The sequence below is a fragment of the Juglans microcarpa x Juglans regia genome, chromosome 4S (assembly GCF_004785595.1).
Source record: "Juglans microcarpa x Juglans regia isolate MS1-56 chromosome 4S, Jm3101_v1.0, whole genome shotgun sequence".
NCBI lineage: Eukaryota > Viridiplantae > Streptophyta > Magnoliopsida > Fagales > Juglandaceae > Juglans > Juglans microcarpa x Juglans regia.
Genome location: NC_054601.1, coordinates 12269418 through 12295126, shown reverse-complemented (window position 1 = coordinate 12295126; position 25709 = coordinate 12269418). Strand labels below are relative to the sequence as shown.

Here is a 25709-nt window from a genome sequence, read left to right as displayed (position 1 = left end):
CTCGTATGATCTTGTTTTGGTTGCATTAATGTACTAAATCCTCTTAATATATTTTCTTTACTATGTGGCCTGTAAATTATAATCTTTTTAGCTGCGATGGAATATACTGATTATATTTATTTAGAATCCAAATTAAATTCGAGCTTAATATATATATATATATTTATGTTATTTGAGCAAATTACAAAATACCCGAATTAAATTATATTAAACTTTGTTAAATCACTTGAAACTTTTGGGCCACACTTTCAAGGAAAAATTCTTCCACACTTTGGTACCCTATTGATAATGTCAGCATGGACAACCATGCATGAAGAAAGATGATCAAGGTTCAAGAAAAATCGATCAAGATCTCTATCGAGAGTTCCTTGATAGTTGATGTAGGCTATCAATATAGTTAATATTGTCGGGAAAATATGGAAGATGTAAAAGAATATAAGAAAAGCCTTCTTGCAAGTGATTTCGTGCACCAAACCACGCACTAATGTTAAATATAAAGCATTCGTTTAATAAAACAATGCGAATTGAAGATGAAAATGATTTTCATGAGACAAAAGATCTTATTCTTCTTTCAAAATTTTTTTTTTTATTTTTTTTATAATAAAAAAAGCTGTGTGAGTGTTGGTACACGATTTGGTACACCAAACCATTTGTACCTAGTAAGTCCTTCCATTTTTACATAACTTTTGATTAAATTAATAAAAAATGTCAAGAATTTTGGAGGAGGCACAACCCTTTGGTCCCTCCTAAATTCATCCATGTATGCACACGAAGTCATGGAGATGTTCGGACCATTCTATGGCCATGAAGCCACCCTGATGGCGGTCGTCGAGCGGGTATAGATGGGGGTGACTTCGATCGGTAGTGACTCACTTTCTAGAACAAAAATTCATTGCTATTTTCTGCGGTCGACTTCAAATAAGAGCTTTGACTGCTCAAATAGTGTGATGGGTGGGAGAGTTGGTATCTTATCTTTGTTGAGTGATACACCTACAGCTCATTTACAACTAATTTACAACTCTTTTTTTTTTTAAATAATAAAATTGAACCTCATACATTAACCAACAAACATAAATACAATACAGAGTCCATCCCAAATCAAAGTAAACATCAAAACATTTACAACAAGCAGAATCTAGCATCACCCTGGAAGGTATAAAATCTGGATAAGAGTGCCACCATTGATTGGTATCCACAATCCATTTGGCATGTTGAGCAAGAAGGTGTGCGGCTTCATTTCCTTGTCTTCGTATTTCTTACTATTTAAGGCAAACAACACAACCCCTTTATCATCCCGAAGAATTGCCCCCACACCAACAGCTCCGCTCTCTCTACAAAGAGCCCCATCAAAATTCAATTCAACATAACATACGGGTGGAGGTTTCCATACCAAGATCTTTTCTTGTGTCATCACTTCTCTAGATTACTTAATACTATTATAACTTGCTACATAATCAATACAATTATCAGCACACACTTCAGTGAATCAGATGTTTGCTCAAATAAATTTTGATTTCTAAATTTCCACACACCCCAAGCATAGTAAATAATGAGACTAACAACATATTAGCTTTCATCAAAACACAAACTAGCCCATTAAAGAAATTTGCATTATCAAAAAAAGCACTTGTTTACCTTGAGTTCCCAAATCTAGTTTACTATTGAACATAGGCATAAGGCATGAAACAGGTCATCAAGTTGCATATGGCAAATACCACACCACCCATCTGACAGAACACCATTCTTCGATAAGTTTACCTTCGTTGGGAGGCTGTTTTTACTAGTCCTCCATGCAAAATTTTGTACTTTTGGAGGTAACGCTAAATGCCACAATTTTTACCAGTAGAGTGGACCCCTGTTGGAGTTTGTATTTTCCCTTTGTTTAGCATTGTATTTTAATCCCAACCCAAAATGGTACCCAAGTTTTATAGTATATTGTCCAATCTTATGTTCACCCCAAACCAACTTATCCACTGCCTAGAAATTCAAAGGACTTGTTAAAATTGATTTTGCTACAACAGAGGGAAAAGCTTTTTGAATCAAGTCACAATTTCATTGCCTTGTTTGTGCATTAAACAACACACTTACAGTAGCTTCAGGAGATAACAAATCAAAATATTGGATCCCGATTGGATCTACACCTTATGGAATCCATTTATCAGACCATAAATTTATACTCTCACCACTCCCTATCCTCCAACAACACCCCTTCTTTAAGATATGTTTGGCTGAGCATAAACTTCTCCAAAAATATGAGGAACTTATAAGAATATTAGATTGTAGAAAGGAAGTATGTGGATAATACCTTGTTTTCAGCACCTTTACCACCAACAAATTTGGGTTAGTCATGAGTCTCCACCCTTGTTTTGCAAGAAGAGCAATATTGAATTGTTCCAATTCCCTAAAACCCATTCATCTACGTTGTTTAGAAACACACAATTTACTCGAGCTGATCTAGTGCATTTTGGGTTCAAATCTTCTTTGACCCCACCAAAAGAAAGCAAACGTATGTTCCAAATTTGTACATAGCACTTTAGACAATTTGAAACAGCTCATCGTGAATGTAGGGATAACTTGTGCCATAGCTTTCATCAGTATTTCCCTCCCCGCTTGCGGTAACAACTTCTCTTTCCACGCTTGTAGCTTGTTCCAAATATAATACTTCAACTGCTGAAAATTTTCTATTTTTGAACGCCCCATAAAGGATAGCAAACCCAAGTAGCAATCATGTGCTTGTATAGGGGCCACACTCCATATATCTTTAACAGCTGCAACTTCTCTTGGGTCCACATTTCTACTTAACAACAATTCAGTTTTTTCTAAATTTAATTGCTTACTCGAAGTTTGTTCATAAACTTGTTCATAAATTTTCAGACATAGTGGCTTCGCAAAACAATAAATTGTCGTCGGCAAATAACAAATGACTAATTACTGGTGTAGCATTGCATATGCAAGAATAATATCCTCATTATAGCCACATTTTTCCCTCCGTCTCCGTTTAATGGTATGGACAGCCTCATATGCAAGAATAATATTGTAAATAATAATTCTTTCTAGTATGAAAGCTTATTGGCTATGTGATATAATGCTGGGCATAATTAATTTAAGCCTACTAGCAATCATTTTGGCAACAATCTTATAGACTAAATTACATAAATTAATAGGCCAAAATTCTTAGACTTTTTCAGGCTTATTTTTCTTAGGAATAAGAACAATGAATGATTCATTCAATTCCATAGGAATCATACATTTGTGCAGGATAGATAACACTGTATTATAGACCTTTTCCCCCACTATGTGCTGATATTTTTTAAAAAATATTGGCGACATCCCATATGATCCTGGGGCCTTCATAGGTTGCATCTGGAATAAAGCTTCTCTAACTTCTTCAACAGAATAGCGCCTTAAGAGTGACTGGTTCATCTCTGTAGTTACTTTTTGCTACACCACATTTATAAATGGATTCATTATACTCAAACTAGCAGCATAAAATATATCTGAAAAAGATGGAACTATAACCCCCTCCAAATTCCTCTCCCGCTCTCCATTCTCCTCTATCATCTTGGAGTTTTGAAATATAATTTCTGGTCTTCCACTGTGATGCTTTGTGATGAAAAAACTTCAAATTTTTATCACCTAAAAATAACCACAACGCCCTAGATCGCTGCTTCCACATCAATTCTTCACATTCTAATAGCCAGTTAATATCATGTTTTAATCTCCTGAGATTTGCCTCTTTAGCATTTTCAAAAACTAAATGATTCAATTCATTCCTCTTTTCTATCAATATCTACTTTATGTTACCAAGCTGGCGATGCTTCCACACTTGTAACTGAGATTTACAATTAGCAATAGACTCTTTCAAATCATCCACATCACCTCCATCAATACATTTACCCCATGCAGAAGGAACAACTGCTTCACATCCCATTGCCCTCATTCACATCAATTCAAATCTAAAAGGCCTTCGACCATGCCTTGTAGAATAAACTAATCTGGTTGTGTCAAGCAGCATAGAAATAAAGCCCCCCATATCAATACTTTTCAGGTTGCAAAAATCTAAAGCATCTCTAAAATCCCTCATCTGCCATTCACTACAAGTTCTACCATCCTTTTTCTCCTCATTGAAACACACCTCATGATTAAAATCTCTCAAACAAAGCCACGAACCCTCTACAAACATAGAAATAAACTTCATCGTAGTCCATATTTCCTTTCTACGCTTCACCTCTGCATGCCCATAAATAGCAATAAAATCATGTCACTGCGTTAAAAAAAAAAAAAAAAAATATTGCAAAAACACCCTCCATTTTTATGTAGAATTGTAAAATAGTTGAAAGATAGTTGTAAGGTTATCATTTTCCAATCCTTTGATCAATTAGATTTGTCTCTTTTTATCGGTTTAATCGTCTAAAATAAATATATAGTTATTTTAACGTGCTATTAAAGCAGTAATTCTGAATTTAAATTTTATTGTAAATGAATTAGGGAAAATGATAAAAGAACACAAACCTTTTACAGACTTTTTTAAGAATCACTGTTTAAATGAAAAGCATTATTGTCAATAAGCTTAAGTTTTCGTGACAAATGGTGATTTAATATAGTATAAGGGAATGCTTTACATTTAAAGCATAATTTTCATTCTTTTATTCGTTTTTAATTCAAATTGTTTCATTAAACGAATGCCTTACATTTAATATTGGTACACAAAATCGCTTGCAAGAAGACTTTTTCATATAATATACTATGAGACATGAGACTATTAATGGTGGCTTCAGATTTTTCATAATAATTCCGTAAAGTCGTAAGCCCATTACAATAATTATGAAAATTTAAAGAGAAATAGGGAAATATGTGCTTCTTCTAACTCTTTGTTTTCAACTTTTTAAAAATTTCAAGATTTCTTAATAAAAGAATAAACAAATGAAGAGATTTTTCTAATAAAAGGGTATTAGATGTGAATAAAAAATTACGGTTTACATTTTTTTTTTATAAAAAATAAAAAATTAAATTTATTTTTCCAATACTCCACAAGTCTCATTTCTTTCATTTTGAAAGGAATATGTTCTCTCTTTTTTTGAGGAATATCGTGATTCGTGACATAAAAATAAATAGTCGATTTTTACGAGTCTTGTTCGCTTACTATACTTTCTACCACTTTGGAAATATAATAAAAGAAAATATTTCACAAAGTATATATTTATAATTTCAAATTAATTTTTTAAATATTTTTAGTCAGGTTTTTTTAATCAATTATGAAATGTCATTATTCACTTTACAGTTCCTAACCCGTTATATCTAAAATTAATATGATTGATGTCATTATTATTTTTATTTGTCACTTTGTATAGTATTTATATAATAATATGAATGAAACAAAAACAAGAAAAGTAAATATGATTGTGGTCACCAGACAGATTTCTCTGCCATTAAATTAATTAATTCATTAAAAACTTTAGATTAATTTATAATCGTACTTCTTGGTGGGTTTCGAACCTATTAATTATTTAAATGCTTGTTAGGCTATTGCAGGGAGGCTCTCCCTCAATTAATATCTTATTTGGGATTTGGGAAATCTCAAGCTTCGCTGAATGTGTGACTCTTGATTAATTATTATTTTTCAAGATTCTGAACAGCACCTGCTCCAGACCAGTCATAATATTCTTAATAACCACCTAAAATGTCTGATTTTATTATTTTATGTATAAAATATATTATAGGGGCCTCAATAAATAGAATATTAAAGAACATGCTAAGCAAGTTTTCTTTTATTAATTTGCAAACCAATTTCCATATATAATATTGAAAGCTGAAACAACATCCATCAAAGCTTGCCTTTAAAAATGGTGTCTTTGATATTTAAAAGACAGAAAAAAAAAACGAAAAGAAAAAAAAAACAAAAAACAAAAAACAAAAACAAAAAAACAAAAGTACTTTAAAAAACTTTTTTTTAAGCTGACGCCGATGACTAATTTTTTCAGTCTTGTAAATTTACAAGTTCCATGTGTCTACATATTACTTATGAGATTCAAGTAGTGCTATTGTTAGGTTTATGAAACCTAATCTTGTTGGTGTGTCGGTCTAATAATCTGACTCGATAAAAAAGCGTTATGATTTTTTTGGTAGATTTTCAAGGAGGCTTGGGTTGAGAGGCTCAAACCAAAGTGAACATGTCCAAGCTTCGTGGTTGCTCCCGAGGAAAATTTTTGGCACTATTTTCGATTAGAAAAAGTGTCAGACAAAAAATTCGCTCGATGTTCACACGACGTTAGCGCGATAGGTAGTCGAGCGAAGCTTATGCAGAGAGTTTGCTATGGCAAAGCTCGGACAGAGAGTTCGCTCGAGCGAAACTCAGACAAAGAGTTCGCTTGAGGTATGCTCAACATTCTGTTCTAGCGAATAACGTAGAAAAGTGAAAATTTGGGATTCTGCCGTGTGACACTATAAATATGTACTTAATGAATAATTTAGTAGGTTATGAGTGTTCTGAACAGTAAAATTTCACCCCCAAAGTGTATTTTGTGATTTCTCAGTATAATAAAATCATCTGCAGCTCTGTGGACGTAGGCACGTTGTTAAACCACATTAATTTTGTGTCGCATAATTGATTTGCTTGTGTGTGCTTTACTTTGTTTGTCATCATTTTTCACAAGAGCTATTTGAAGACGTTTATATCACACACCATCTACGTAACATAATTTTATTTGTAAGAATCAAATTTTCAAATTCATCTTTCAAATCAAATTATTCTATGTGGATGAAGTTTGGTGAAAAAGTATTTAAATATAATTATTAAATGAAATTCATTATAATTATATAAAAAATTAAATCACTTATATATATTTTTTATAATTATAGAATCCACGTCAACAATAATTGTTTTTTAATTGCCCGATTTGGGTCTTCCAAAGGGTTGGCCACTGTAGGTCAGATTGTGGGGGGGGGGGGGGGGGGGGGGGGGGGGGGGGGGGGGGGGGGGGGGGGGGGGCCGTCATGGGGTGGGTGGCTTTTATTTATAATTATTATTTTTTTCAATTTTAATTTATATTTTTGTTATATTTTTTAATGTTTTCCAAATTGTACACGGGTGTAGATTCGGATTTCTTTGGATACTCATTCAGATTCGGGTGAATATATAGTGTAATCTGTTCATATGCTTCTTCAATCTCCACTACCCAAATCTTGCCAAAAGGTTGGGTGCAAGCAAACTACATAAAAAGAGAGAAAAGATATCGAGTTTGAAGTGAGAGAGAGAGAGTTCTACAGATTCTTTAAACAACATTAAATATTTAATAATATTATTGTTAGGAACCTCAATGTAATACTTGATATTTGTTACAGTAATATGGATGAACCAGAGAAGAACATAGAGAAGAAGATGAAGGGAATACTATAATGCATAGATTAGTCACATTGGAATTGGTTCGAGGCAATTTCTTCCTCCGTTACAAACTGACTATTCAAAAAATGCTCAAAGACCCCAACCTCCACTGCGTCCCTTCTGTCAAATACCCATTCCCGTAACAAACAGTAGAAAACTAGATAAAATGACCACTATTCACTCTAAATAAAAGACAGTAATGAAAACGCATCGTTTTAATTTATAAACACTAAAACGTTGTGTATTACAAACAACACTTAACCAAACCGACCCTAACTATTTTCTTTATTTAAATGGTGTGTTTCCCCTAAACAGTCCAAACGATGCGTTGAGCAGCTTGTGCGACGATGCCGTTTCGAGTTCTAGATGCTTCATCAGTTCGCAAGACTTCCACTTCAAATCTGTTCCTCCACTTCATGTCTTTCCTTCCACCCCTAGGGTTCCAACAACTCCTCATTTCTTCACAGCACCTTGCCCATAAAGTGGGGGTAGAGCTACTGAAGCCTCCAAAGCTTTTGCCAAGTGTTTTCCTCTTTCGTCGTTCCCCTCCATTTCACCAAAACCTCCATGATTCCTCGGTTTCCCTCCCTCTTCAATTGCCGATCCACAATCGATTCTTGCTCAGGCTGAACCTCTCCATTCGCGTCGACGGGTAGTAGAGTCACTAGTGGCTAGATCGAGCTTCCCACATTTTTTTTTTAGACAAAACACATGGAAGGTGAGATTAATCCGAGAGGTCGCTGCCAGCTTGAGGCGGTACGCCACATACCCTACCCTTTTCTCCACCTGGAAAGGCCCATAATAGCAGGAATAAAGCTTCATATTGCGGTGATGGGCCACTGACTTTTGGTGGTAGGGTTGCAACCTCAGGTACACCCAATCCCCTTCCTCAAACTTTCTCTTGGTTTTATGTTTATCTGCTTGTGTTTTCATCCTATTTCTTGCGCTATCGAGATTTTCCTTCAATAGCTTTAGGACTTGGTCTCTGTTTTGTAAGGTTTGGTCCGCTGTCTGGTTTGAGGAGGTCCCAAGAACATAGGATAACAGTTGTGGTAGTGGGTAGCCATAGAGTGCTTGAAACGGTGTCATTTTGGTAGTTGTGTGATAGGTGGTGTTATACCACCACTCTGCAAAGGGTAGCCACTGTGACCATCTCTAGGGCTTAACTCTAGCGTAACATCTTAGGTAGGCTTCAAGGCACTTGTTTAAGACTTCTGTTTGCCCATCCGATTGCGGGTGGTAGGTAGAGCTGTGATTCAAAGTTGACTCTTGCAATGAAAAAAAGGCTTGCCAAAAGGAACTCACAAATATTGGATCTCGATCAGTAACAATAGTATGGGGTAACCTATGCAGCTTAAACACATGAAGCATAAACAAATTAGCCACAATAGTTGTCGTATAAGGATGGGATAGAGGTATGAAGTGTCCAAACTTGGTGAACTTATCAACCACAACTAGGATCACAGTAAACCCACTCGACATGGGCATCCCTTCTATGAAATCCATAGAAGTATCTGTGCAAGCTTGCTAAGGGGTTGGTAGAGGCTGTAGCAACCCTGCAGGTGGTGTTGTCTCGTACTTCACTGTTGGGCAAATTTCACATTCCCGTACCCATCTTTTTATGTCCTTTTTCATCCCATCCCAATAAAAATATCTCTTAGCACATTGGTAGGTCTTCAAATATCTCAAATGCCCCCTAGAGGATGATCATGAATATGCTGCAACACTTTATTCTTAAAGGCAGAATCTGCTGCAAGAACAATTCTCCATTTTTTTAATATCAACCCCTACTGTAATTTAAAACTCTTAACAGGAACCGTGCCTTCCCTGAGATTTTTTAGGACCTCCCTTAGCTCACTTGACCCTTCATAACTTGCCGTAAGTTCCTCTACCCATTCGGGTGTTGGAAATGATATCATGGCCAAAGATCCCACGTTTAACTCATCCCCTTCTCTTTTTCTCGACAAGGCATCTGCCACAACATTTTCCTCTCCTTGCTTGTACACAATTGCAAAGTCATACCCCATTAATTTACTTATCCATTTTTGTTGAGCTATGGTCCCCACCTGCTGCTCCAACAGAAACTTTAGGGCCTGTTGGTCCCTTTTTACTACAAATGATTGCCCTAAGAGATAAGGCCTCCACATCCTTACGACCTTCACCAAAGTTAGGAGCTCCTTCTCATAAGTGGAAATGAGGAGTTCTTTACCCTTCAATGCCTTGCTCATATAAGCAAGGGGCTGCCCAGCTTACAATAAAATTGCCCCTATTCCCCTCCTACTTGCATCACACTCAATTGTGAAGGGTTTTGAAAAATTCGGGAGTCTAAGAACTAGGGGTTGAGTCACAGCCAATTTCAGCTCAGTAAAAGCCTTCATTGCCTCATCATCCAACACAAAGGCATGTTTTTTTAATAAATCTGTTAATGAGGCAGCAATCATTCCATATCCCTTGATGAACTTGCGATAGTACCTCGTCAAGCCTAAAAAATCCCATAAGGATTTAACATTTGTCAGTGTAGGCCAATCTAACATGACAACCACTTTACGAGAGTCAGCCATAACCCCTTTCTCATTGATCACGGGTCCCAAATAATCCACCTCGATAACTCCAAATTAGCACTTTGACAGTTTGGCATATAACTAATTTTTCTTCAGCACTTCCAATACTACCCCCAAATGCTCTATATGATATGCCCAACACCTGTTATATATTAGGATATTGTCAAAAAATACTAGTACAAACCACCTCAAATAGGGCTGAAAAATATCATTCATCAACCCTTGAAAGGTTGATGGGGTGTTTGTCAACCCAAAGGGTATCACAAGGATTTTGTAGTGCCCATCGTGAGTCCTAAAAGCTGTTTTTGCCACATCCTCAAGTACCACCTTGATTTGGTAGTATTCGGACCTCAAGTACAGCTTTGAAAACACAACCAACCCATATAATTCATCTAGTAGCTTGCTGATAACGGGTATGGAAAACTTGTCCTTTATGGTCTCTTCGTTAAGACCCTTATAGTCGACACACATACGCCAACTCCCATCCGCCTTATGAACCAAGAGCAAGGGAGAAGAGAAAGGACTTGTGCTAGGCCTTATCAGCCCCGAATCTAACAACTCACCACAATCTTCTCTATCTCAGATTTTTGGTAATGGAGATAACGGTAAGGTCTAGCCGTCATTGGTTGAGTTCCATCTGTAAGGGAAATTCTATGGTCTTGGGGCCCTGAGGGTGGCAACCCTCTTGGTACTTCAAATACTTGGGAAAACTTAGTAGTTAATTGTTGGATCTCCTCCCCCAAAACCGCGGTTTTCTCAGTATTTTCCTCAAGTAATAGCTGTAAAAATAATCCCTTCCCTTTGTGCATTGAAGCAAGCATGGCCTTTCCCTCTTTTTCAATTGTAAGGCCATCTAGCTTCAACCCCAACAGCTCCACTTTTTTACTTGAGTGATCAAACTTCATACTCAATTAAGCAAAACTCCACACAATTGATCCAAGGGTTTCCAACCAATCCATCCCAAGGACCACATCACAACCACCATGAGGCAAAATATAATAAGAAAGGTTGAATTGAATACCTTGGATTTCCATTTTAATCTTGCTGTAGTGGTCCAAACTTTGCACCATTTGCCTATTTGCAACTTTAACAACAATTTTCTTATCATCATTGACACTCAACTTCGCAACCCAAGCAACAGATGGGTCCAAAAAACTGTGTAGAGCCGGAGTCCACCAAAAGCACCACTTGTGCACTGCCAATCCACCCAACAAGGCGTATAGTTTTTTAACTAGGAGTCCCCGTAATTGCATTCAAGGAAATCTCGGGTTTAACCATGACCCCTTTCTGTTTTAAGTCCAAATCAGTAGCCACATTAGCAGCTACAACAATTGCTTCTTCCCCCTCTTCCGTATCTTCCAACTCCTCGAAACCTTGTAGGAAATAAACTTTTGGGCTCTTGCATAAGTGAATAGGGTTCCACTTCTCATTGCAATGATAGCAAAACCCCTTTCGACGTTTCTCATCCATCGTAGTGGAGAACAACTTTTTAATGGGTGGGCTATTTTTCTGGTTGCTATTTGCACTATCACCAAACTGTGCATAGGAATTAGTGTTGCTGCTCGAGTAGAATGGGGCCTTCTCCCCTGAGAATTTCAATGGTTTCTCAGTGCTAGTAAGATACTCTTCCTGAATTCGGACTAACCCAAACGCTGCAGTCAAACTATTGAGGTTAAACATGCGAAGAGGCAACCATATTTCGTCCTTCAACACATTGAGGAAGCAACTTAGCTTATGGTGGTCGGGTAGTCCCCTCACCCTATTCGAAAGGGCCTTAAAGCTAGCTTTATAGGCTGTCACAATTGTGGTTTGCTTCAACCTTGTCAAGGTTTCCATAGGGTTGTCATATATTGTTGGTGCAAAATGAACCAACATAGCACGTACCAAGGTCTCCCAATTCATAAATTGGGCGGTGTCTAAGGCCTCTTCGTACCATACCAAAGCTTCCCCCTACATGTGATAATAAGCTAACAACAACTTTTGGACAGGGGTAATTTGATGGAATTCAAAGTATTGTGAGGCTTTGAAAAATCCATGTTGATGGGTTCTCTCCATTAAAATGAGGGAAGTCTAAGCAAATACTTCTTAGGTTTGGTCCCCTTTGCTGCAACTGCTCATCATCTTGCTGCTTTTGCAGGTCCCTTGCCATGTTCCCTTGATGAGCTACCAAAGTGTGAACCATTTCTGTGAGCTAGTCAAGTCTCTCATCTATGGTGTTAAGGCGTGCTTGGGTTGCTAGATGGCTCTCCTCCAAGCCATCAATTTGTTGTTGTGTGTGTTCTTGGTGCTGTTTGGATATAGTAACGTCAGCCATGGTATTGTTTGGATGGTTTTTTGTAGCTGAATGTGGGTATGGGTATGGAAATGAAATGGACTGGGTGTGGTTGCGTGTTTGGGGACTTGGGTACTGGGTTGAAGAAGTTGTTTGGTTGTTTATGGATTTTCTAGGTTGTAGAAGTTGTTGGGTTGTTTATGGATTTTCTGGGTTGTAGACGTGGAAGGTGAAATTGGGTAGGATCGGTGCTCAAGTGATACCACTTGTTAGGAACCTGAATGTAATACTTGATATTTGCTACAGTAATATGGATGAACCAGAGAAGAACAGAGGGAAGAAGATAAAGGGAATACTAGAATACATAGATTAGACACATTGGAATTGGTTCGAGGCAATTCCTTCCTCCATTACAAATTGACTTTTCAAAAAATGCTCAAAGACCCCAACCTCTAATGCGTCCTTTCTGTCAAATACCCCTTCTCGTAACAAATTGTAGAAAATTAGATAAAATGACCACTATTCACTCTAAATAAAAGACAGTAATGAAAACGTATCGTTTTAGTTTATAAACACTAAAACGCTGTGTATTACAAACAACACTTAACCAAACCGACTTTAACTACTTTCTTTATTTAAACGGTGCGTTGCCCCTAAACAGTCCAAACGGTGTGTTGAGTAACTTGTGTGACGATGCCGTTTCGGGTTCCAAATGCTTCATCAATTCACAAGACTTCCACTTCAAATTTGTTCCACCACTTCGTGTCTTCTCTTCCGCCCCTGGGGTTGCAACAATTATAAAACCTATTTATCTCTCTATCACTTGATTATTTGAATGCGAGAGAGATTCTGATTAAGAAAGAGAGCGACAGAGTGAAAAAATAGAATTGGCAAGTTTCTTGAAAAGCAAGAAAAAAGACATGTATAATCAGGCATAAAAAAAGAAAGAAAAAAATAAGTGAAAAGGCGATATATCTTGGTGTTTAATGCAATATGAGTCGTACTAAGATTTTCATCAATAGAGAGAGGCATCAGGGATATCCCTACATGTATCTTTTTTTTTAGACTTCGTTTGCAAGCTAAACTTATCTAAATTCAATTTAATTCATCATTATAATTTTTTAAAATTTTAACATAAAATATAATAAATAATTTAACTTTTTCAAATCTCAAAATAATAATAATATTAAAAAATAATATTCTAACAAAATTTTATTATCTCAACTCAATTCAATTCAACTCAGTTCAATATACAAACGAAAATTGATATTTATAGTTAACGAATGTGAATGCACTGCATCTTTTTTTTATTTTTATTTTTTGAAAAAAAAAGTAAATAAATATAAAATTTATATAAAAAAAATTAATTTATAAATAATAAATCTTATATTTTTTTTTTCAAAACAAATACATAATATTTGTATAATTTATTTATAATTATATCTAACATTACTCTACCTGTCTATCTGTAGAGACTGATGTTCTATAATGCATGGTGCTGGTGTTCCGGAGGAAAAGAAAAGCTTTAGTTGGACTTTCAAGTTTCAACATGGCGTTTTGCTCCTATGGGTGTGGAACAAAAACGAAAAAGCTACTCTTATTAACAGTTGGGTCCAACAAATTTTATTTTTTATTTAGTGATTAAAAAAAATTATATTTTAATGATATTGTAATTTTTTTAAAAAAAATATATAAAGATATAAATAAAATAAATAAAATAATAATTATTTTTTACTGCACCCGTCTCGTGATAAACCTTCGGGAGGTGTAGGACTGCTCTAATGCGGTGCCCCTCGTGCTACACGTTCCGAAGGTGTAGGACTGCTCCAATGTGGGGCACCTCATGTGCACCACGGGCTCTGAGTCACTGACGGATTTCCTCACTTTTTTAAAAGGGGTTATTTTCAACATGCGCCCCTCATGTGCACCACTGGCTCACTTTTGTCTTAAAATCGTAATAGAATCCTCTAGCAAAAGAGTTCAATTCTGAGTAAAATAAAAAACTTTTTTTAATTACGTAATTCAGATAAAATGAAATAAAATATTATTATAATAAATTTTTAATATTATTTTTATTTTAAAATTTGAAAAAATAAATTATTTAAAAATTTAAAAAAATTATAATAATTATATAAAATAGAATGAGATAATTTAATTTTGTATAATCAAACCAGCCATGTAATTATCACAAAGTTGGTAGCTCATTCAAGTTTTGGAACTCTTTAATAGATTAAAAAAAAAAAAAAAAAGAGTTTTAAAGGAACTGCAAGTAGAGAGATTCATCTTAAGTAGTCAGTCACCCACTAGATAGTGAATAAATTCAACAACAAGTCCAAACAAGCTGGCTAATTTACCTAATCAAATTGTGGAGGCTTACTAATCTTTCTATTCATTGAAAGATATTTAGTAATCAAATGCAAAACTAATAGAAATTATTATTGTTCATGAAGTTGTTGGATTTTTCATCAACAAATAAATGAGAGTATATATATGGAAGCCAAAATCAAGGTATTTAACGAGAACTTTAGACATTAAAAGTGTTTCACTAGCAGATATGTTTTTAAAACTCTTCTAAATGTTATATTATTGTATAATAATCTAATAAATGTATTTATTTGAGGATATCACGCGTATCTATTACTAGTGTATATGATTTTTTATAAAATTAAATTTATTTTTAATTAAATTACATGATTACGTTAATTGATTTAATTTATTTTATTTTCAATTATATAAAAAAATCATGTTCTGAGATTTTTAATTCAGATTCAAATTGTAAAAGAAAAAAAAAACTAGATAATAAAACAGTAATAAGGGAGGTATAAAGATATCATTACCCATATATGATTATATAGGATGGAACCAATGTCAAGTGGAGAGAGAAATAGTAAGCATGAGAGTGGTCAGCTAAGGGTTGGTTAGGGTATTTTGGGAGGGTATGTAATGTATAATGTGTAATGTGGGCATGTAAGCATGCATGCGCTAGCTAGAGGATGGACACAACAACCAGCAGCCAGGCCTTGTAGCAGCGGCATCCTTAAGTCATACCATTCATACACACCTTCCTCGACCATTAGCCAACAATAGAGTCCTTTTTTGTTCATAGCCCTGGCCCCATCTTCGCAGGCTTCAATTTCATTTTCCTTCCACCTCAATCATTTTGGCCTGTCCTACTTCATGAGGTCCATTCATCGTGCTGAAACATTATTAGATATTCTTGATATGTAAATGATGCGACAACTCTTATCCTATCATAACATACCATATTAATTTTAATTGATATGACGTAGATGATAAGATGAGAATACTGCTTATCTATATTCTAATAGCATTCTAATTCAGTGTCCTATAACCTATTTTTTCTTATAATTTGAGAATCAATTTACGATTTTGATTAAAATTATCCTTAAAATTTAGTTCTCTAAAGTCTCGACGTTAATTTAAAAATTAATTTTGAAGGTGGACATCCTAAAAGACATGATGATTTGGTTATAACTTATGGGTAGCAATTTAGCTCTTTGGGCATGTTGGTTTTTTTTTTTTTTTTTTTTTGTCACTCCAACAAAGAAGTAGACAACATGTGACTTCATTGTCAAGGCCTCTCTATGTTGTTGTAATAAGTTGCAACTTGTAACGTGGCATTTTGGTTAAGTGGATCCCATTTTGGTAATTTCCTTACCTTCCCCTCAAAACTCAACACTGCTAACCAACCTTCATCCCCCGTCCGTCTTGACACCTAACCACCCTCCCTTAAACGCCACGTGGTCAATTGACCCACTTGTACGGTAAAAGGCATATACTATATATATATATATAATATATAAAATCCTTCCCACTTCGTGCTTGAAAACACAGAAACGCATCGTCTCTCTCCCCCCCCCCCCCCCCTCTCTCTCTCTCTCTCTCTCTCTCTGCGCGTCCGATTTATACAGAATACTGGCCGGTATACAGCACGCAGCCCGATAAGTACCAATTAGCACTTAGCGAACAGGAACTACTAGAAATATTATCGGTCTCGAACCGCACTTACAGTAATATGCCAATCGAGGCAGGGCCAGCGTCACCGTCCAATAGAGCTGCTCCGCCTGCCGTGGCTCTGCCCACGATGATTCCGATGCAGAACCCGATGATGATGTCGGACGACTTCGCCCGTGACGCGATTCTCGCGTGGTACTGCGGCGAGTTCGCGGCGGCTAACGCGATCATTGACGCTCTGTGCGGCCACCTGGCGCTGCTCGGTGGAGCACGCTCCGAGTACGACGCCGTTTTCTCAGCGATACATCGTCGCAGGCTCAACTGGATCCCCGTTCTCCAGATGCAGAAGTACCATTCCATCGCCGACGTGACGCTGGAGCTACAGCTTGTCGCGGAGAAGATGAATAAGGAGGACACCGAAGCCGAGAGAAAGCAGGGTGCGGATGTAAAGGTGTCGAAATTCGATGAGGAAGATCGGAAAGTCGATGAGAAAGAGAAAATTTACGAGAAAGTGACGGAAAGTGATGCAAATGGTGAAGGTGAGGCTGGCGAAGAGCACGATTCGTCACCGGATAGTGATATCACTGATTCAGGTTAGTGTGTTTTTCGACTTTCATCCTCAAAGCTCAGATTCTTACTCCTATTCCTAAGGTTTTGTTGGTTTCTGTTGCATAAGAGAATAGGATCAATGACGTTACCGGAAAGTTCTGCATCAAAATCAGGTTTTTTTTCCCAGTCATATGATTCGAAATTTTTCATTTTTTCCGGTTTAGTTCTGAATGCGAGGAGACACGGTGCTTAGTTCGGTCTTCATATTTTAGCAGAACTTAGAGAGATTAGGTCCCGTTTGGTTGCTGAGAAACGGTTGGTAGGACGAGGAAAGAAAGTTTATTTGAATCGATTTGAGTGTTTGGCAGCCAAGAAAATTCAAAACCACTCCGAATAATTCTAACAGATGTACCGAACTGTAAGCTCTTGCTGACTTGAGGATTTACTAGTTCTCAGATCAACGTATTCGTTAATTATTTCTATTCTTAAAACCCGTTATCGTGTCATCAATTTTCTCTATATCCAAACGGGAAATATGATTCTTCTTACACGGGATCAGATAGATTCAAGTCCCGATTTGAAGTTTCTTCCACTTTGAATTCAACGAGAGAATTCGTTTCCAGTTTTGATGGATAATCATTTTCACAAAAATAACAAAATAAACTTGGAGAAATTAAAAAAAATGTGGTTGATGTGGTCCCGAGGTTTAAGTGCCGGGGGGTTTTACAATTCTGAGGTGGGCGATCTATTTAGGCTTCAATCTGTTGTTACAACAGTTTACGAGTTTAGTATTTCGTGTTAAAAAAAAAACAGTTAAGTATCTTTTATTAGGATTAGTATTGAATTCATTATTTTTATCTCTAAAATTTGATGGGAAGTATATATTTTTTATAAATTCAAAATCTCTCTATCCATAACCTCACATGAGATTAACTATTGAATTCATCAAAATAATAATATAATATTATTTTTTTAATAATAATATTTTTAATTTTTTTTCATATTTTACAATTATATTAACTATATATTAATTAATAATATAATTTGATACTTAAATTATAAAATAATAATTTAATTTTATACTTACAATTAATTACAATTGTAAGTAATTTAATACTTACAATTGAGAAATAATAATTTAATTAAATAAAATAATGGTTATAGAGTGTGAATAATAAGTCTTTAAATTTAAAAATGAATTGGAATGCACTGTAGTTCAAAATTATAGACTTTAGTATTTGGTAAATTTAATGTAATGATTTTAAACATAAATTTATTAAATTTTAAAGATTAAATTCATTTGATGAGTTCAATATCAATATTCTAAGTAATATTATATACAGTTATAAAATTAATTATTTTAAAAAAAAATTAAATTTATTATTAAAAAATTAAATTTTTTTATTAATATTTATTCACTTTTTAAAAGAATTATACGACACTTAACGCACATACGAATCCGAATATCATTTGTTGATTGCCTCGACATGTGTGCTATGATTTGTTTTCGTGTTATTGGCGTGCGATCACAGACGTTGCATTTTTTTTTTTAAAAAAATTTGGTACATTATTGAATAAATAATAGAATTAGGAAAAATTATATTAGTAAACAATTACACCCTCCGTATTGCTGAGATAGTAAAATTTAATTTATAAAAAAAATTAAAAATTTAAATTTTTTACAAATTAAATTCTACTATATCAATAGTGTAAATAATCTTCTTTATACCGAATTATAAGTAAAATTATTTAGTAAGGAAATAATTTTTGAAAAATATTATAAGGAAGTCTTAAACTACACATTTTTATTTAATCAATATGTGATTTATCATTTTTATAATTTTATCTAAAAATACATATTTAAACATTAAGATAAAAAAATAAAAATGATAAATTACATATTAGTTATATAAAAATATATAATGTAAGACTTTTATGTAAAATTTTTCTTTCTCTAAATAATATAAATTCTATATCTAAGGTGGAGAAAAAATTGTAGGGCTTTGAATTGAGAAATGTTTGTAGTCTCCATTTTGGTCCTGAATATTTCTATCAATATATTTTTTTTACTTAGTGATTAAGTAAGTATTTTTTAATAATATTATAAATTTTTTTTAAAACATGTTTAAGAATATAAAAAATTTGCATAAAAAATAAATAAAAAGAGGCATTTAGCCTTTTCGGTAGGCCCCTTTGAATTATATGGGTTTTGTTGCTGTCCATTGACTTTTTTTTAAAAAATTTTGTTGTAAGGGATTTGGTGGGTGGTAAACCCTATGTTAATTATTTACTAATTAATGAATCAGCGTGTGGCGGACTCGTTAGCAAAGTTTTAAATTTCGTACCGTACCGGCCGGTACGGCCGAAATTTTTCGTTTCGGCCGTCCGGCCGGTACAGGTACTATATCTGTTCCGTACCGGCCAAAATACCGGCCGGTACCGGTCATATCGGCTTCAATTTCGGCCTGTACCGGCCTATATTTCGGCCGGTACCGGCCGATATTTCGGCCTGTGTGTTTTTTTTTTTTTTTTTCGTTTTTTCATTTTTTCAAACTACAAACTTATTTTTTAACCCTCAATTCAGACTATACTATTTATAATTTATATATATATGTATTTGTATATAATTTATTTATATATAGACTATTATTTTAGAATATAATTTTTATATATATAATTTATTTATAAATCGACTATCCCGAAACGTTATCCCGAAACGCTATCCCGAAACGGTACCGGTACCGAAATATTTCGTTCCAGTGCCTTGACCGGTACGCTATCCGGTACGGTATTCAAAACATTGCTCGTTAGACTAGGGACCGAGTTGGCGGGTCAACTTGGTTCCCGCCAACTCGGTTCGGTGGGGTTGGGGTTGTGGTTGGGGGGTGTAAAGATGGTGTTTGAGATGCCGTATAAAACTTAATAGAGATTCGGATCTTGTTCCCCATTAATGAGAGAGGGAGAGAGTGAGAGAGAGAGCATTTTGTATTTGTGTAGCGATGCTTTTTGTTTGTTGCTGTGTCTTGCTTATTTTGGCGATTGGTGGGGGAATATGGTGGACAGTAAAAGAATAGTGGGGAGTCGGGGACACGGCTTTGGTGGTGCGAAATAGAGCCAACGTTTTCCAACTTTCTAGGGAAGTAAAGTACGAGTGCTTTGAGGGTCCTTGTAAACAATTTTCATCCTTACATTTCTTTCTTTTTCTATCTTATTTTTTTTCAAATATTATTTAAATATAAATATTTTTAAATTAATTATTATCATATTTTTAAAATTTTATATAAAAAAATAATTTAATTTTTTTAAACTTTTTTAAAAAAATTATATTCTATTCTCATTTCATTCTTTAAACATCGATGTTGTTAAGTGTACATATATAGATGGAAAATATATTATAGGCATCGTGAAAATTGGGAGGAATTCAAGTGAAGTGAGAGAGTGCTGACACAGCAATACGACAAAAGCTGCGATACAATCATTATTTGCCGTCGGAGACTTTCGTCCGTATAACTTTTTTAACACCTCAGTTGGAACAAGTCTTGGACTCTTTATTGGGAAATGCTAGTTGTCCCGAGGATGGCTTTCGAGGATGGGTGTCGACATAATTTTTATTTGTTAATTAAACAAATATTTTTTTAATAATATTATGATTTTTTTTAAATATTTACGAATATTAAAAAAAAGTCAAATGATCTTCTTAGAACATTCTTATTGACTTAACTAAATTTATTTTCAAAATTTAGTCAATATCATACTTTTTTACATTTAGCTATTTAATTTAAATTCAATCCTCCTATTGGATTATCCATTCTCTCTTTACATAATAATAAAATATTATTAATTTAATAATTTTTTTATTTAATTTATTTTTATCACATTTTATATCTCTACCAATTAAATATTAATAATAATTATATTCTAATTAAATTAATATTAAAAAAATCATATTTTCAAAAGTCATTTAATGTTAATAATAAAAAATATTTGATTAAACTCATCTAAATGTATATCTAAATTTCTTAATTACAAACCAAATAGTATTTTTGTTTGGAGTGAGAAACTAATATTTTAATATTTGTTTGGAGTGAGAAATTAATATTTTAATGTTTAGTGAACCAATTGTGGTTGTCTATATTTGGCCAATTACTGTAGCAGAAATCCAAATTATTTTGGAGATGGTCAATCCAATGTAGAGTCTTTTTAGTATAAATTATCTAAATTTTAGCTAACCTCCTTATTGGCTTGGGCAAGCCTAGAAGAATTTATCAGACTACACCATCGTGGGTGGGTGTAACCCGACTCATACTTCTTTTGACATACATAAGTGGCATGCATATTTTCTGCTGGTGAATAGAAAAAATAGTTTTGTAAAATCAAAATTTGTTTTTAATGGCATGTATTGGTGAATTGTAAAATATTTGTACAAAAATTGTAAGTGTATCATTTCTATCTTACAATTTTTTTTTTTAGAAGAGGACAGTACCCAAGTTTTTCTGTCTTACAAACTTATATACTCTTAATAGTCTATAATGTGGGTGGCTCTATGCTGAAGGTAGCAAAAGACTTCCATGAAAGTAACCTTGTTGCATTGACACAAAAGTTACCCCAACTAAAACACTAAAATAACAAGTGAATTTTAAAGTCTTCCCTTCATTTATTGTATAGTAATGCTAGATACAAGTCCCAAATAGACAAGTTCCATACAAGCCTTTTATAAAACAATGGGTCATACTAATAAATAATAGTTTTTTTTACACTTTTTTAAAGTGGGGTCTACTTTTTTACAAAGACTTGTATGAGACTTGTCTATTTGGTGCTTGTACAAATCATTTCTCATATACTTATCCCCCACTTCATCAGTTATGATGGTTAACGAGTTAGTGACTCCTTGTTACTTGTAATTATTGGAATACGTGCAGGATCTCAAGAAGCGCCGCCCACTGCATTAGACATTAACATATGTGCTAACCATCAAGACTGCGAGGGACGGCCTGGCCAGATCAAGTTGACAAAAGGTTTCTCTGCCAAGGAGCCAGTGAAAGGGCACATGGCGAGTTTTTTCTTTCACAATTTAAATCAAATGCTTTATTCTCATTAAAAACCTGAAAACAAATAAGTTGATATCCATCCTGTACTTATGCTATAAAGGAATAGCAGCTCGATCGCTATTACTGATTGCAGATGATTGCAACTGGCAGGTGAATGTTGTGAAAGGGTTGAAGTTATATGAAGACGTATTCACTGATACAGAGCTCTTTAAGTTGAATGACTTTGTTAATGAACTACGGGAAGCTGGACACCATGGAGAACTCTCGGGTGAGTTAAGGCCTTATCCTTCTGATTTAGGGAAAAAAAAAATTGAAATTGATTTTCAATTTCATTTGTGATCGAAACATTGTCTTTAAGATAAAGCTAGTAAAATTGTCTCTGGAAGAGCCAACCTCAAAAGTTGGATTTGATACCTAGTTGAGTTGGTTGAGTTGAACTAAAGCCATATTAGGGTCCTGACCAGAGGCAAAGAAAGAGTTTGAAGTTGAATATAAACCCATGTTTAATAACCTATCATTTTTATGGTGTAACTATTCGTGATAATGCCAATCCTGATCTTAATGTGTTTAATGTTTGAGGCCTTTTCATCAAAACAAAATTTTGTTTGAGACTGAGGGGCCTTCTAAATTCAGTATCTTTCTTACTTCTTCGCAATTTTTTCTTAGATTACTCTTAGTTTTTTTTTTCCCTTGCCTTCTTTAACATGATGGTTGTGTGGAAAAGCTTGTCCTGCAAACAGCTGGTAGTTTATGGGATTTGTTGTTTACGAAATCTTACCATCTTACCTAATCTACAGGTGAGACCTTTATTCTATTCAACAAACAGATGAAGGGAAACAAGAGAGAACTGATTCAGTTTGGAATTCCAATTTTTGGACAAATAAAAGAGGAAGCTGGAAGTAACAATCAAACTAGTGAGACTTCTATAATCTAATAGATTTATTATTATTATTATTTTTTTATTCTGTCCAACTTATGCTATGATCCATGAAATCACCATGACATCACTGCAAATTGTAAAAAACGCTTGCAATTTGGGTTCTATGTTTACAGGCACGATAGAGCCAATTCCAGCTCTTCTCCAAGGTGTCATTGATCACCTTTTGCAGTGGAACCTTATTCCGGAGTATAAAAAACCAAATGCTTGCATCATTAACTTCTTTGACGAGGTATTCTTTCATTTTATGTCCAGAAGCCTATCATGTTCGGTCATGTGTTATTTTCTATAGAACATAGCTGCAAAGAGCACATACTTCGTGCATTTGGTCTGTGTTGTGAGCCTTGATCTTCTTCCAATCCCTCCTAGACAGAGCTAGAGCTAAAATCACGAATATTTGTTGTGTAGGGAGAATATACACAGCCATTCATGAAACCACCCCATTTGGACCAACCCATCTCCACTCTTCTCCTTTCTGAATCAACAATGGCTTTTGGACGCACACTTGTGAGTGATAACGAAGGGAATTACAAAGGGCCACTCATTCTCTCTCTGAAGCAAGGGTATGTACTCGAAACTCTGACATTGTTTTACAATCCGAAATTCATGCTCCAAATAGAGAGATGCCCAACCCACTATAGGATGGTATATGGAAAAAAAGATTTACTGTTGCTGCTTCCACATAATGATGACAAGGACATCCTTTGCAAAAATGCAGAAAAAAACTCATAATGTAGTGGTGCAATTTGAATATAGGCCTACACTATGTAAACGGCATTCCTCATAACAGAATCATAGGTATAAATTATCAATGACCTTTCTTCGTGAACATCTTTATGTCATATAGTAATTTCACTACCCAAAAAAAAAAAAAAAAAAAAAAAACAAAAAACAAAAGAATAGCCAGAGGACGGAGAGAGGTTGGCACCTTGCTCGCCAATTTGGTTTATCCAGTAGAACAGACTGTAGCTTATCCATTTAACAATATCACATTGATCCCCTTCAGCATTTATTCATAACCGGCATCTTTTGTAAATGATTCTTAATGTATACGCATATATAGGATACTGACAAAATTTTCTTACGAACTTGAGTGCAGCTCTCTTCTAGTCATGAGGGGAAACAGCGCCGACATGGCTAGACACGTCATGTGTCCATCCCCCAACAAAAGGGTAAGCATCACACTCTTTAGAGTCCGGCTGGAGTCCAACCAAATCCAGTCCCCAGCAAGTCCTCCAATGACTCTTTGGCAATCAGGAATTCCAAGCCCATATGCAGCGACAAATGGGACTCCCAATGACCACGAGCCAATGGACACAATGCCCGGATGGGGAGTCGTTCATTCTCCAGTGGTCATGTTGGCCCCAGTGCGCCCAGTGGTGTTGAGCTCCCAAGGACTTCATCAAGGAGGGACTGGAGTTTTCTTGCCCTGGACCATGGGATCCCATAGGAAAAATGCAAAGCATCTTCCTCCACGTGCCCAGAAAGGGCGGCCCCTTGCCATTCCTTCTCCCGTCGAAACTCATGTAGTGGACTCCACTTCCGAAGCAGGAATCACTGTTTGAGGAATACTAATGATACCCAAGTCTCTGGGAGCCTGGGGTCTTGAGCAAACCAATGGGAATCAACAAAGACAGAATTCCTTATCGTCCTCTTCTTGTTAAAAAGGTGACGGAAAAAGGGCGCGGGGAGCGGTTGTTTTAGAGGAATTCTATTTCCATCAGGCTTTACATGTTGTCGCAATACTTCTTTGGAATGCCACTCATATATATCATGGCAGGGTCTTTAGTAGTAATAGAGCTTGAAGTTTGAGACGTGTGAATTAGCTCAAGTAGAGCGGAATTTTGTATTAATCATTGCTTGTATTTCCTACTTTTTGTTACCACAGACTAATCAAATCACTCCCTGGTTGCAGTTGTTTAGATTTTCTTGGATATGTGACTTAACTTGAGCCTTTCCGAGAATATTTCCTTGATTTTCGGATAAAGGAAAATGATACTTACTCCCTCAAACTTATGAGCTTGAATATTTTGTTTTATTTTTTATAATTTTTTTCTTAATGATTAAGAAAGTGACTATTAGTGAAGTTGTATATATTTTTTTAATTTTTCTTAATGATTAAGAATGTTAAAAACATGTTTAAAAGAAAATGAAAAAACAAAATTGCACTAACGGTACGCTAAGTAATAAATGATGGGCGGTTGACTAGCACTGCCCTTTAGGTAAATCCAAAACCAACAAAGGAGTTGCTGCATTAAGAGCATCCACGTCAAGCTTCCCAAACCTCCATTTTCTCCAAATTTTAGGGCTTTACATTTGGGAAAAACCCCAAATGCATGCTCCATCCACCTCACCAAAATAGGCATTGGGTTTAGGGATGCTACAATGGCTTCCCCATATATCGCGAGTGTACTCTTGAATAGACATTAATGATGAGTGTACAAAAATGTACTCTAAATATTCTATTATTGGACTAAAATACTAAAATATGAATAAAACTTATAGGAATTAATGTGTATTCTTGAATTGAGTTTATATTTACTCTGGAATACTTCTAAGCAGATTTCTATGTTTAATTTCAAAGTCTATAAAAGAGTAAGTCAAACTCCAGTCAAATTCAAAGGATTTTCAAGTGGGCAAGACGGTGGAAAAATCTAAGAACTTTCAACGAGTGCAAGACTCTTCAAATAAGAATAATAATGAGATTTGAGAGTAATTTGGATCAAAAGAAAAAGTCGGAGTCCAAAACGCGCTAGGAGACAGCCTGGACATACTTTAGTATTTTAATCGTAACTTTCCACTCACATATCGGATTGATGTGATTATGATGCGTTGGAAATCTATCTTAAAGGGTTACAAATTTGTCTCTAATATAGATTTCTAAATTTGAACTCCTGAGGCGCGTACGTGGTTGCCAAGATGAGTTTTAAAATTTAAGCGATTTTTTCATGCGGAAATCATGAAGACATTAGGGTTTCTTTCCTAC

At 35.0% G+C, this 25709-nt stretch overlaps 1 protein-coding gene across 1 annotated transcript; it reads left to right on the top strand.

Annotated features, from left to right (window-relative positions):
• Positions 1-16048: 16048 nt before the first annotated feature.
• Positions 16049-24645, top strand: LOC121263643 (RNA demethylase ALKBH10B-like). The gene is made up of 7 exons (XM_041166666.1): positions 16049-16782; positions 21658-21788; positions 21937-22054; positions 22584-22700; positions 22840-22955; positions 23132-23286; positions 23823-24645. The coding sequence occupies exons 1-7, from the start codon at positions 16251-16253 to the stop codon at positions 24286-24288; spliced, it is 1635 nt and encodes a 544-aa protein (XP_041022600.1). The 5' UTR covers positions 16049-16250; the 3' UTR covers positions 24289-24645.
• The last annotated feature ends 1064 nt before the right edge of the window (positions 24646-25709 follow it).

Coding starts and splice junctions, on each gene's coding strand:
- LOC121263643 (XM_041166666.1), top strand. CDS start 16,251: ATGCCAATCGAGGCAGGGCCAGCGTCACCGTCCAATAGAGCTGCTCCG. Junction 16,783..21,657: donor TAGTGATATCACTGATTCAG/GTTAGTGTGTTT, acceptor GAATACGTGCAG/GATCTCAAGAAGCGCCGCCC. Junction 22,701..22,839: donor TGGAAGTAACAATCAAACTA/GTGAGACTTCTA, acceptor CTATGTTTACAG/GCACGATAGAGCCAATTCCA.